This window comes from Hevea brasiliensis, chromosome 6 (genome assembly GCF_030052815.1).
Source record: "Hevea brasiliensis isolate MT/VB/25A 57/8 chromosome 6, ASM3005281v1, whole genome shotgun sequence".
Taxonomy (NCBI): domain Eukaryota; kingdom Viridiplantae; phylum Streptophyta; class Magnoliopsida; order Malpighiales; family Euphorbiaceae; genus Hevea; species Hevea brasiliensis.
In genome coordinates this window covers 36,273,290-36,286,148 of record NC_079498.1, presented here as the reverse complement: position 1 = coordinate 36,286,148, position 12,859 = coordinate 36,273,290, and the positions used below count along the sequence as shown (strand labels likewise).

At 28.5% G+C, this 12,859-nt stretch overlaps 1 protein-coding gene across 1 annotated transcript; it reads left to right on the top strand.

Moving 5' to 3' along the window:
- Positions 1-7,572: 7,572 nt before the first annotated feature.
- On the top strand, positions 7,573-12,085 carry LOC131180817 (serine carboxypeptidase 1-like). Its single transcript, XM_058148547.1, has 8 exons — positions 7,573-7,972; positions 8,710-8,817; positions 8,901-9,175; positions 9,285-9,530; positions 10,251-10,357; positions 10,443-10,529; positions 11,182-11,287; positions 11,679-12,085. The coding sequence occupies exons 1-8, from the start codon at positions 7,594-7,596 to the stop codon at positions 11,823-11,825; spliced, it is 1,455 nt and encodes a 484-aa protein (XP_058004530.1). The 5' UTR covers positions 7,573-7,593; the 3' UTR covers positions 11,826-12,085.
- The last annotated feature ends 774 nt before the right edge of the window (positions 12,086-12,859 follow it).

Here is a 12,859-nt window from a genome sequence, read left to right as displayed (position 1 = left end):
ACTAATATAATTTAAAAAATAAAAATATATTTAATTTTATTATTATTAATGGCAAAATTTAGAGATTTTAAAGTATTTCATTATTTTTCTAATTTAACTGAAAATTTAATTAAAAAAACAATTGGTTTTCTGAGTAAAACTTTATGATGCACAAAATTATAAAGTTAAGAATTTTAAAATTCTTAATCGATGTAGCAAAAAAGTATTTTTAGACAATTATTATTTTTTTTATGAAATAAGACATTGGTAGTTAAAATTGAAAAATTGTTAGATAAAAAAAATAATGCTTAATATGATAAGCTATATAATAAATATAAAAATAAAGATAAAAAGGCTATGCCACACAGCGATTGTTAAGCAAGCTTATTGAGTTAGGTGGCTTATTTTTGTGAAGTGTGTGTGTGTGTGTGCTACCAGGAATACACTAGAGTGTCCAAAAATGTTAAGGGCAATAATAAACTTGACTACTTTTGGGATGGTCTGCCAGTGCTCTCTAGTCTACTAGAAAACACAGTCCTAAGTGACAGTGAAAATTTTTCACAATGAATATAACTCTACGAAGTACACAACATCACAAATTATTTTATACTAAAATTATTACAAAAAAGCGAATGAAAAGGTCCAAGAACACATCCCGAAGCTCATAGTCTTAAAGATTTTTTTTTTTGCTACGTAAATTACTTAGATTCGTCTTTATTCAAAGTTCTTAAATAGTGGAGCACAGTGATCATCTTGAATTTCCTGTAGCATGTTCAATTTGTCCTAAATCTTAGTGAGAAGGTCGCATGAAAAAAAAAAAACTTTTGAAGCTTACTTCATACAAACAGGGCAATGACGACAAGCAAGTTTAGCATGGATGGATGGGAAGCCTACATCAAAAGGAACTCGTACACACTAAAAAGTTTCATTCCACATTCACCTCCTTTTTGGCCTTAAAATTTTGGGATTTTTTCAAATCCTCTTTTTTATTGTTATTATATATCTGGGTTGGTTTTGCTTGCTTATTTTGTTGGTTGGTTTTGCTTATGAAATTCTACTAGTTGTTTTTTATTTATTTTCTTTTTATTTGTTGTAGTGCTTGTTGCTATGACTTTGAATTTTTTTTGTGGGGTGAAGAGTGTATATTCTGGTGTCATTTTATTTTTTGGTTGGTGGATTTTTATTTGAAAGCTCTTAATTTGTCTTCTTCTATGATTTTTTTCTTCTTCTAATCTTGGCTTTATTGATTGTGTGTTTGGTTTATTGATTTAAGGATATTGGTTGACATGAGAATCAATCAAATCTATCTTCAAATTCGTTGGTTTTCTCCCTTCCTCTATGAGACATAAGACTCTTCCTCTGCCAAATATGCAGTTGTCCCCTGCCCCTACTGGGCAGGGGATGGCTTTTCCTTCCTCTCGCTCGAATGTGGGTCTCTCCTTCACCACATTTGCATGGGGTTGTATATAAGTTTTGGGTTAACTTTTGTTTCTCAGATCTTGAGGATTAATGGTTTGCTTTTGATTTGTTGGGTGTGGTTTCATCTTCTGTATTAGTTGAACTTCTCTATGGAGGATGGGTTATCTCAGGGACATTCACAGCACTACTTTTGTGGTGCCCTGGTCACTCAAAGCCTATATGAAAGTGAGATTGGCCAGAGCACTACCATCCTCCCTTATGTTTTTGGTTTCCATGGTTCCAAAGCTTATGCTTTTTCTTGCTCGATCTACCTTGCTACTTGTTCTTTAGGGTGTATTTTGGCTTGGGGTCATCTGTTTCAGGCATGATAAATCATTTGTGGCCCTAGCGATGCTTCAATATTGCTTTTTCTCTCCAAAATACTGAGTCGATCGATGGTAAAGGCAATAACTTTCTATATACTTTGGGTCTCCTCAACCAGCGGAGAGCTCTAAATCTAGTTAATGTAGGAGGTTCCTTTTGTGCCTTACATGGCTTTTGAACCCTTCCCTTTCATTTCTAGCGATCTTTGGTCATGGATGACCTATTGAAGATGGTGGCGATGCGACGACGTTAAGGAAGTTGTGGGAGAGTCTCTACTGTAGCTCTAGGTCTTTTCTTTATGTTTGATAGGCTGGGTTTCTTGTTGGGGCTTGGTTAGTTTAATAGGGCTAGACTTTTCCTTTATGGAACTTTGTAAGCTTGTTTGTCTATGGGCTAGTAAACCTTGTTTTTCTCATTAATCTAATATATCTCTTTCAAAAAAAAAAAAAAGAAGGGATATTGTATGACATTCTCTTCTCTTTTCTTTACATCCCATATTTTCTTCTATGGTCTTACTCACTATTGCCCTTCAAGCCTCATCACAGTGCAGAGCCAAAGCGTACATCAGTGTCGACCTTTGCAATTTGTCCTTCCCCCAATTCATTAATTTTTGTTGAATTTTTGGTTTCAATTGATGATATTTGATTTTGGATTTGTTGAATATTTATTTGTCTATTTTGATGTTAGATTCATTGATTTGAAGTTACAATTAATGGGATTTTGATGCTTGAATAAATTTTATATTTTTTATGTGCATTTTTATTTTTTATTTTGGGTATCTCTTAAATTTTTGTTCTTTTCTGGGTTTCAAGAGGGGCGGGGGAGGGGGGGGGGGGGAGAAGAGAGAGAGAGAGAGTGCAAGGCAAAAAAGAGAAAAAGAAAAGGGATTTCAATGCAAGGGAAGGGTAATTAAGTAATTTTTTTTATAAAATGATGTTAGATCAGCAGGTTAACTTGAAAATCTATAATATTCTATTATAATGACTTTATTGATATCCAAATTGAAGTTGAATAACTTAAAAAAAAATTAAAGTAAAATAATTTTACTGAAATAACTCGTAAAATTCAGTGACCTTTAGTGACAATTACCCATAAATTAAAATGCAACTATTTTGCCCAGGCATTCCATTTAGGCTCCTAAAATCAGTATTTTGTTTTTATTTTGAGGGCAAATTACATTAATTATCCCTCAACTTATGTGGTTATTTCATTTCAGTCACTCAATTTCAATTTGTTAAAATAAAGTCCATCAATTTTAGATTTGTTTCGAAAAAAAGTCCCCATAACTTGTAATAACAGATTTTTCAAGTTAAAATAAACAAATAAAATTACATTTTTATCATCTTTTCTCTCTTTTTCTCTAAATTAACTAATGATTATTATCAATAAAATTATTTTATTTTAATTAAATTTATTAAGTATATATGTTGCTTATTATTAATTAAAATTTAATTTGTAACAACTTGGAATAATAATAATAATAAATTTTAAAATAATGTTAATTAATATATGCTATTTTATTAATATTTTAGTTTTTATATAATATTAATGTTAGTTAAAAAAAAAAAGAAAATAAACTTGAAGCCTGTTATTATAGGCTAAAGAAATTTTTTTCAAAATAAAATTAAAATTAAATAATTTTATTTTGGAATGATTGAAATATAATAATCACATAAATTTAAGAGACTACCAAAGCAATTTATCTTTGCTGTGAACATTCATAACTTCGAATGTCAACTGTGAAATCCTATGCATGACCTTTTTATTTTGTTCTGTTGTGAGCAGTATACATCCTTGTGTAACTTTTTTTTTTTTTTAATATTTATGGAGATTTATTTTTTAGTTCTTATATTATAGAAAATTAATGATTTGATCCTTTTATTTTAAAAAATACATTAGTAATTCTCTAAGTTTTAATTTCATCATATATTTTTATCTTGTTATATATTTTTCTCAACTTTTACTATTAATGATTAATATTTTCGTTCATGAGTTTTTACCATTATAAATATTTTTGCCTCTAAATTTACTTTATTTTTAACACTTTTATTTCTTATCGATCACCTTTTAATTTTTTGATTTACAGTTAAATTGACAAAAATAAATGAAGAAACTAAATAATTAATAAAATAAAATGTATAAATTTAAAAATCATATATTTCTTAAAATATAAAAATCAAATCATTCATTTTAATATAATTAAGAGATTAAATAATAATTTATCATATATTTAATTCAAGCAATGAAATCTTATGTGCTTCTAGAATGTGTATATGAGACATCAAGTCTCAAACAAATTTAATATGGCTTTTTTGCAGAAGTGAAATTAGACTCAATTTATTCTTATAAATTTAAAATATAAAATATAAAGTATAATAAATTTAACTAATTTATTAATTTTAAAAAAAATCTAATTTATTTATTTCTGTTATCAATTTTGCCAAATTGGATGTTGGGTGTATTTAAATACTTATAGATGTTGGTCCGCCTTATTTTAGATTATAAGTTTTTAATTAAAATATTAATTAATATTTAATTTTAATAATTTTATTTTAATTTAAATTGTAATCTTAATTATATTCATCGATAAAAATAGAATAAAAATTTTTAATACTAAATAAGATAAAAATAATAATTTTTATTTATTTATTTATTTTTTCTTTTCTCTCCGCTCTTTCCCTCTCTTTCCAGTCCCTCTGCCCCACTCTTCTTGTGACTAAATTAAAAATAAATAAATAACTCAGTAATGGTAGCAAAATAAGCACCCATATATTCTCTTACTGTGCAATCTTGTCCTAGCCGTTGCCAGAATCTTCTCAGAATTCCATTTAACAACATTTCTACCGATTTAAATCATTGAAGTGTTCTTTGTTAGGAACAAACTGGCAATGGCAGCCTTGACCTACTGTGATCTTTCTTTTACAGGGAGTCATTGCTAGGCTAAACTTGACAGGAAATATTATTATTTAATTTTTATATTTTAATAAAATTAATTATTTCATTTTATATTTTTAAAAATATATTATTTTATTTTTATACTTTCCTTGTATCAAATTGTTTAGTTCTATATTTATTTTTTTTATTATTTAATATCAATTAAATTATTATTTAATTTTTTATTTTAATAAAATTAATTAATTTTTATATTTTAAAAAATATATTAGTCCTCATAATTTAATTATATTAACACTTTATTCTCTCTCTTATTTATTTCTTATTATCACTTATTTCTCTCTTTCTCTCTCATAATTCTTTTCTTCTGTATTTACACCCTTTTGTCATTCATTCTCTCTCTGTTTTTCATTTTTTGACATAAAATGATATAAATTATTTTAAAAAAAGTTTAATTAATTTTCTTAAATCTTCAAGTAAATAATCTAGGAAAATTGTGTATCAATAAAAAAAAAGCACAAAAAAATGTATAGTTGATTGAAAATATTTGAATATTTAAAAAAAAATATAAATTTGAATTTAGTATTAAAATAGTAAAATTTTTATTTTTATCAAAGAATGTTATTTAAAATATTGTGTTTTTAAAATATAAAAATTAATTAATTAATTTTACTAAAATTAGAGAATTAAATAATAATATTTATTAAAATACATAATTAATTAATTAATTTTTTTAAAATAAAAAAATAAATAATAGCTTATCTAATAGTGATAAAAATTAATAAAAAAATAAAGAGTTTAATGAAAATAAAATATATAAATTAAATAATATATTTTTTAAAATATAAAAATTAAATAATTAATTTTATTAAAATATAAAAACTAAATAATAATTTTTACTTTCAAATAATGTTATCTTCTGTTTTTAGTCAGCCACAAGTCATTCATTCAATGTTTTATTAATCTCCACCTATTTGGTCCTTTCATGATGCCATGGGATAAACAAAAGTTTTGTTGTTCTTGAAATATTAGTGAAAGTTATTCCACTTGGCATCTAATTATAATAGAAAAGTCAAATTTTTATCGTTAAATGATTTATTCAATTGAAAAGTAGCTTTCCTCTTATCCCTAAATCTTCTCATCCACTCAATAATATTTAAGCCTTGTGATACATATCTCAAACCTTTTTATATAATAATAATAATAATAATAATAATAATAATAATAATAATAATAATAATAATAATAATTTGAGAATTTCTAATATTAATCTAATATATGAAATTTTATTTAATATTTTTCTCATAATACACGAAATTAAAAATTCAAATCTATACAATCATATTTTATTAAAATTATCTAATACTCTATGTAAACAGTTTTTGTTTTCTTAGTTGTAAATTTATTTTGAAAGGTGGAGTTGCAGAAGCAACTCTCTCATTTTCTCTATTTATTACTCCCTACATCTTATTTGAAGTGTTTTTTAAGAATTTTTTTACAAAAATTGAGAAAAAAATTAAATAACTTTAATTTTATAAAAAAAATATTAATAATAAACTAAAATACTTTTATAATACCCTTAATATGAAAAAGGTGATACGAAAAAGTAAATATATTAAGAATAATAATAAATAAAATTAAAATTAAAAAAATTAATGTTTGATTAATTTTTAAAATATTAAATTAAAAAAAATAAAACACCAGTTAAAATAGAATAGAGGGAGTATAACCTTTCTATTTATTATATCCAAAGTTTGAAGTAAAAATGTTAATTCATAAACTAATAAATATCATATAAATTAAAAAAAAATTCAAAAAGTTAAATTGATTCTTCCCATCTTTTCCCAACCTCATAAATATATAGATATTTTGTAGACATTAATAATTACCATTCATATCTATAATTATTAATTTTTTGAAACATTAAATTAACACATAAATTGATGGAAAAATCTAGGCGTGAATTTGTCTGGCTCAAACGCCACCACAAATCTATATTTTAATAATATGTTTTTTATATTGTTAAAAATTTAAAATATATTGTTAGTATTAATTATTACCAAGTATTTTGTGATATATATAAATTTTATAATATTTTTATATTAATTTATAATAATATTATATATTTATAGCATATTATATATGATGTTATATATTACTTTAATATTATTTATTATTTTGACACTGTCTATAAAATAATATTAAAATGGTGGTGTTAAAATTTGGATTTATTATAGTGAAATTTGTGTGTTATGAATTTGTGCATGTAACAGTTCTCTAAATTGAAAAACTCTGCGGCTAGTTTAATTTGAAATTATTATTATTTTTTTTGGAATATGAATTTAAATATATGCTAAGAAAATTACATTTTGAAAAGTTTAAAAATTAAAAAATTCAAAATAATTTTATCATTTTAAAATTTATTTTAAATATATGAATATTTTTTACTTAATTAATTTATATTAAATTCTCTTAATAAAATTAAATTGAATTCTCTCACAAAAAATTATTCCCAATGGTAGCCCACTTTGTCTTGTATATATAAAACTTCATATAAGAAAGTTAAAATTTTACAAAGACAAGTCAAACAGAAGACCTATTAGAAAGGCCAACTATGATTCTCACTTATCAGCAAGAAACAAAAAAGGCAAGACAAAGATTAGTCAGAAAATTTGAGAAGAATCCCTCAAATGCATAGAAAACATAATGGAAATGAATTGATCTCATAAAGAATAAAGACTTTTCATTAGAGAAAGACAAATAATTCTAACTCAGCCGGCTATATTGAATTCCTGCTAAAATTTATTGCGGCTAAGCTATCAATGGGTCCTTCATAGATGACCCAAGCACAAGAGAACAAACAATTAAGCCAATATAGCATTCTACTCCAGCTATTTATGGACCACTTTTGCACATCCTCAATGCTAAGCAGGCAAAAACATGATGAAATTAAGATTGTTTATTGGGCTAATTCTTTCTTATTGCCTCTTGGCACTGCTTCCTTTTGGTGAAGCTAATCAAGCTGATAGCCTTGAAAGGCTGCTTCAATCCAGAAGATCACAAAATCCTCCTATTTCACATCCTTGGTCTGAACTACATGCCAAAACTGAATACCCTGCCATACACGCTGAGCCTCAAGATGGGCTAATGCAAGCTGACAAGATTGTAGCTTTGCCTGGCCAACCTGATGGTGTGGATTTTGACCAGTACTCAGGATATGTGACAGTCAATCCAAAGGCTGGAAGAGCATTGTTCTATTATTTTGTGGAGTCCCCTCAGAACTCTTCAACAAAGCCTTTGGTTCTGTGGCTTAATGGAGGTATTATGCATGCAGTAATGAAGTTCTCAACTTGGAATTTTTCCTTTATATATATATATATATATATAGCTACTGTCATTACCGACAATTATTTTCTTATGCTATGCATTATTACTATCAATAGCTCTCGAGTTTGATACTCAATCGAAACCCAATTGACAGAAAGGAATTCTAGATTTCTTATCTAATCTAGATTTGTTATCTAGTTCTTTGTACTTACTATTGAATGCTTATTAGTTATTAACTTTTCAGTTTTTTTTTAGTCATCAAATTTTTAACGAAATTTCTTGTCTACACCAAGTCAAAATGAGTGCCAAGGATGGATAAGTAACTAACTGTTGGGGTATGTGGCAATATTTCATTGGTCAAGTGTGAAGCACTCAAGGTATCTAGCACCCTCTTTCTCTATAGGAATGACCCACTTTTCTGTGAGAGAGAGAGAGCACTTCCCGGTGTATTTAACAATTACCCTTGATTTGGAGCAATGCTATTATTGTAGGCAAAAGCCATGGCTTCTGTAGCAGAGTTGGTGTAGGCAAAATATTTTGACCCTCAATAGAAGAGATTTAATAAAATTATCTTGTAGCCTAATATCACTATTATCCTGAAGAAAGTGCTGTTCCTGGCTATCTGAGAAATAAATCTAAAACACAATCAGAATCCATTATTCTAGTTGTTTATCACGAAATTCATGTACTACTCAATCTTAACAAAAATATAATGTTTTGGATTAACAGGACCTGGATGTTCCTCTCTTGGTTATGGAGCCATGGAAGAATTAGGACCTTTTAGAGTAAATAGTGATGGAAAAACACTCTTCAGAAATAATTATGCTTGGAACAATGGTAAGTAGACACCTTTCAACATTTATATCCTACTTTTCTGCAAAATTGTGAAACAAACTTACAATTTTATAAATCAATGACAGTGGCAAATGTGATCTTCTTGGAATCCCCTGCTGGGGTTGGCTTCTCATACTCAAATATGTCTTCTGACTACGAACTCGCCGGCGATAAGAGTACTGCGGATGATGCCTATGCATTTCTTGTCAATTGGCTTGAGAGGTTCCCACATTACAAGACCAGAGATTTTTTCATAGCAGGAGAGAGCTATGCTGGTCATTATGTACCTCAGCTTGCATACACAGTTCTGCAGAACAACAAGAAAACAAATCATACCATCATTAATCTGAAAGGCATTGCGGTAGGTTCAATATAAATGGATCTTATCTTTGCCTTGAAATATTTTTGAAATTCAAGAACTTTGTATCTTTTTCTGTCCTGACATTGTGAAATGGTGATAATTGTTTCAGATAGGAAATGCATGGATTGACGATTTTACAAATGCAATGGGACTATATGATTATATATGGACTCATGCTTTAAGCTCAGATGAAGCAAATGAAGCTATCCACAAGTATTGTTACTCTGGAGGCAATCATTCGGAAGAATGCTACAACTCAAAATTGAAAGCCTTACTTGAGAAGGGTCCTATCGACTTTTATAACATTTATGCCCCACTTTGCCATGAAACCGCACCCAATGGGTCAACTGGTTCTGTAAGTCTTGTCGTATTTAAAAGATATTCCACAATATTGTTTGAGAATCTCAAATACAATTGATATCAGGATTATGAAAAGAAGGGGACAAATGTAGATATCCTAGGATAAAGGGGTAACCTATTGTATGAAGCATTCCTCACTGTTTTTGGGAGGGTTGATGTATGCAACCTTACTCCAGGCCACAAAAATAGAGTAATTTACCATTACTCCAAAGCCACATATTATATATTCTAGTAGATATGTATATATTCTAGTAGATATCCTAGCATGGCATTTAAAAATACATACTGCATATGATTCTCAAATCTTAGCAGTTCTATTATCAGCTAGCTAGCCTAATATTTCAAAAAACTTGCTGGTGTACCAGTCATCACTTTAATGAGCATTCATCATATGGCATCAAGAGGTTTAGGAGACAATAGGTTCCCTAGACATAAGCAAACTATTGACAGATCGAGAGATTTGAGCTTAATAAAAGATTCTTTGCTCTTAACCTGCTTCATTGACTCTATCATTAACATGATTTTTTTTTTTTTAGTGTCCAAGCAAGCGTTATGGCAAATAAAGCAAAAGTCATAATGACACGATTCCTAGCCGTACACTATAATAAGCTTTATAGAATTTATAGCTTAAGCACAAGCTGAAAAAAAAAAAAGAAAAGAAAAACACAATGAGAATTATAATAGGACTAAGCGACTTCAAAATTTTGCTTATTAGGTCTATTTCTTCGACCCCTGCTCAGACATCTATGTAGAATCTTATCTGAATACTGCAGAGGTGCAAACTGCTTTGCACGCAAATCTCATAAAATGGAGCCATTGCAGGTAATCTTGATCAATTTGCTTTAAATAGTACGTTTCATGTGGCTTTAGCCTTTAATAAAAATAATCTCATGGTATCTGTGCGCAGTGGCTTTAACTGGACTGATAGCCCAGTTACCATTCTACCTGTTATCAAGAATCTAATGGCAAGTGGTATCAGAGTCTGGATATACAGGTACGCTCAAATGCATAAACATCAGAGATAACTTAAGTTCAAGTTATAATCAGGATTTCTACTTGCAAACACTTTAAAAACAAAAATTTATATACTGGAAAATTACAAAAAGGGATGAAATGAGAAATGTTCACTAAAGAGGAGTGGGTTTTGCTCTGAGAGAGAGAGAGAGAGACGCTAGTATAAAAAAAGCCCAACTAATAAAAAATAAAAAAAAAAGTCGTTGAAGAGCAAAAAAAAAAAAACAAAAGGCAGATGTGAATAATGGTGGCACCTGGCAATGGCAGAATTTGGCATGCAAGTGTTTCTTTTCTTTTTTTTCAATTTTTTTGTGTTAGACGCTACCATTATTAATGTTTGTCTTTTTTTCTTTTTTTTTTTTCTTTTTTTTTTCCTTTTTTATTAGTTTTTTACTCTTCAACCACTTTTTTTTTAATCATTTTATTGGTTGGAAGCTTTCTATACTGGTCTCTCCTCCCCCCCAACTAGACAAATTCCACCCTTCTTTAGTAAATAGTTTTGATTATATCACCCTTTTTGATAATTTTTTTTTAAATGCATTATTTTAGAAAAAAGCTCAAGAAGATACTATTATTTTCCATTTATTCATAAATGATTTGTGCACATTTCAACAATGGAATTACCCTTGCAGTGGTGACACTGATGCACGTGTGCCAGTTACATCATCTAGGTACTCAATAAACAGTCTCAACCTTCCCATCAAGACCCCTTGGCGGCCCTGGTACACCAACAAAGAGGTAGTACAATAATACAAAATTTTCAATTATTTAACTATGATTCTTTTTTATCCCATTTCCTTCAGGTTTCATAAGCACACTAAGTAGTTATATACTGATTTTGGGATAATACAACTTTTTATACTAATTTCTTGGATCGGCTCATCTAAGTGTCTTTGCATCCCCTTACTAATTAGTACTAACATACTACTTCTACGAAAAAGAATACAAGAGAAATGGCTTGCTTGCAAAATGATAGAAAAACTTCAATAACCCTATATAACTTCATATACATTTGGCAAGAACCTAAGTTACATATAGTTTTGGCATGGAATTATTTGTGGCACAATGATTAGCATTCTTCATCATGAAGTGTAGTAATTTAAATAAAATGGAATTTTGGTGATGATAGGTTGGAGGGTATGTGGTAGCATATGAAGATGTGACATTCGTGACAGTAAGAGGAGCAGGACATCTAGTTCCAAGCGACCAACCAGAGCGTGCACTCACCATGATTTCGTCATTCCTGCAAGGAAGTCTCCCTCCTTCCTCACCATGATCTCCCCTGCTTCTACCCACAAGGTGTGCAAGACGAACTATATCTATGTGCTAATGGAACTTTTCAAGTAAAATGTAACAAAACCTCATTCATTCAGATTAGTGCTGTTTTGATAGGTGCAAAAATGATGTAACAAAAGCATGCATTGTGGTCCATTAAGAATCCATATTAAGTCATATCTATTTATGATGCTATTTTTGGTCAATCCTAGACAAAATTTATATAGTATCAATGGATTGTTTTCTATGTGATTCTTCATATGTGATTATTCAAGAAGTTATTACATAATATCAAAGCATGTGAAATCATATAAATTCATTCTGCTAGTTATGTTGAAATGAAGGCGTAGAGTCTTGAGAAAGTAAGAAAAACCATACATGGTAAAAAATGTGGCTATGTTCCCACAAGGGGAACTAAAACTAATAATATTTCATAATTGTCTCAATTTATAAGGTCCAAGTCAAATCAATGTACCAGTTTAAGTAGCCACAATTATTCTTTTACTTTTTGTTTTAGAAGCATATGTGAAGTTCTACATTTTACATGAACATAAACAATAGTTTCTCATGCAAATTGAGCTTTAAACTGCTTATGTATGCTTGAATATGGCAATAGTAGTATTCCATTTCTAGTTATTAGGACAAAATTAAACTTTCAATGTAGTCTATAGTGAAATTGCTTAAATTGTTACAATAATATTGCAATTTAAATTGGAATTTGAAGGAGATTTTTATCTGCAATATATGAAAAGACAATTTGAAGTTGCTTTACTATTATATTTTTTATAGGTGTGCTTTAGATGTATTCACAAAAAAGCCACAAGCCCCAAAATTCTGCTCAAATCCATTTAAAAACTCATCATTATCACAACAACTTCAGTTAAACATAAAGAAAAACACTTAAAATTAACAACTCATCCATATTTCCTACACTAAAAAGACGTTCTTCTTCTATTCAAATTTTGTCCAAGAATGCTTTAGAATTCTTTCTTCCCTACAATGATTAAGTATAACAAACTCCTCCAAAACACTTTG

Coding starts and splice junctions, on each gene's coding strand:
- LOC131180817 (XM_058148547.1), top strand. CDS start 7,594: ATGATGAAATTAAGATTGTTTATTGGGCTAATTCTTTCTTATTGCCTC. Junction 9,531..10,250: donor CCAATGGGTCAACTGGTTCT/GTAAGTCTTGTC, acceptor TTTGCTTATTAG/GTCTATTTCTTCGACCCCTG. Junction 10,358..10,442: donor ATAAAATGGAGCCATTGCAG/GTAATCTTGATC, acceptor ATCTGTGCGCAG/TGGCTTTAACTGGACTGATA.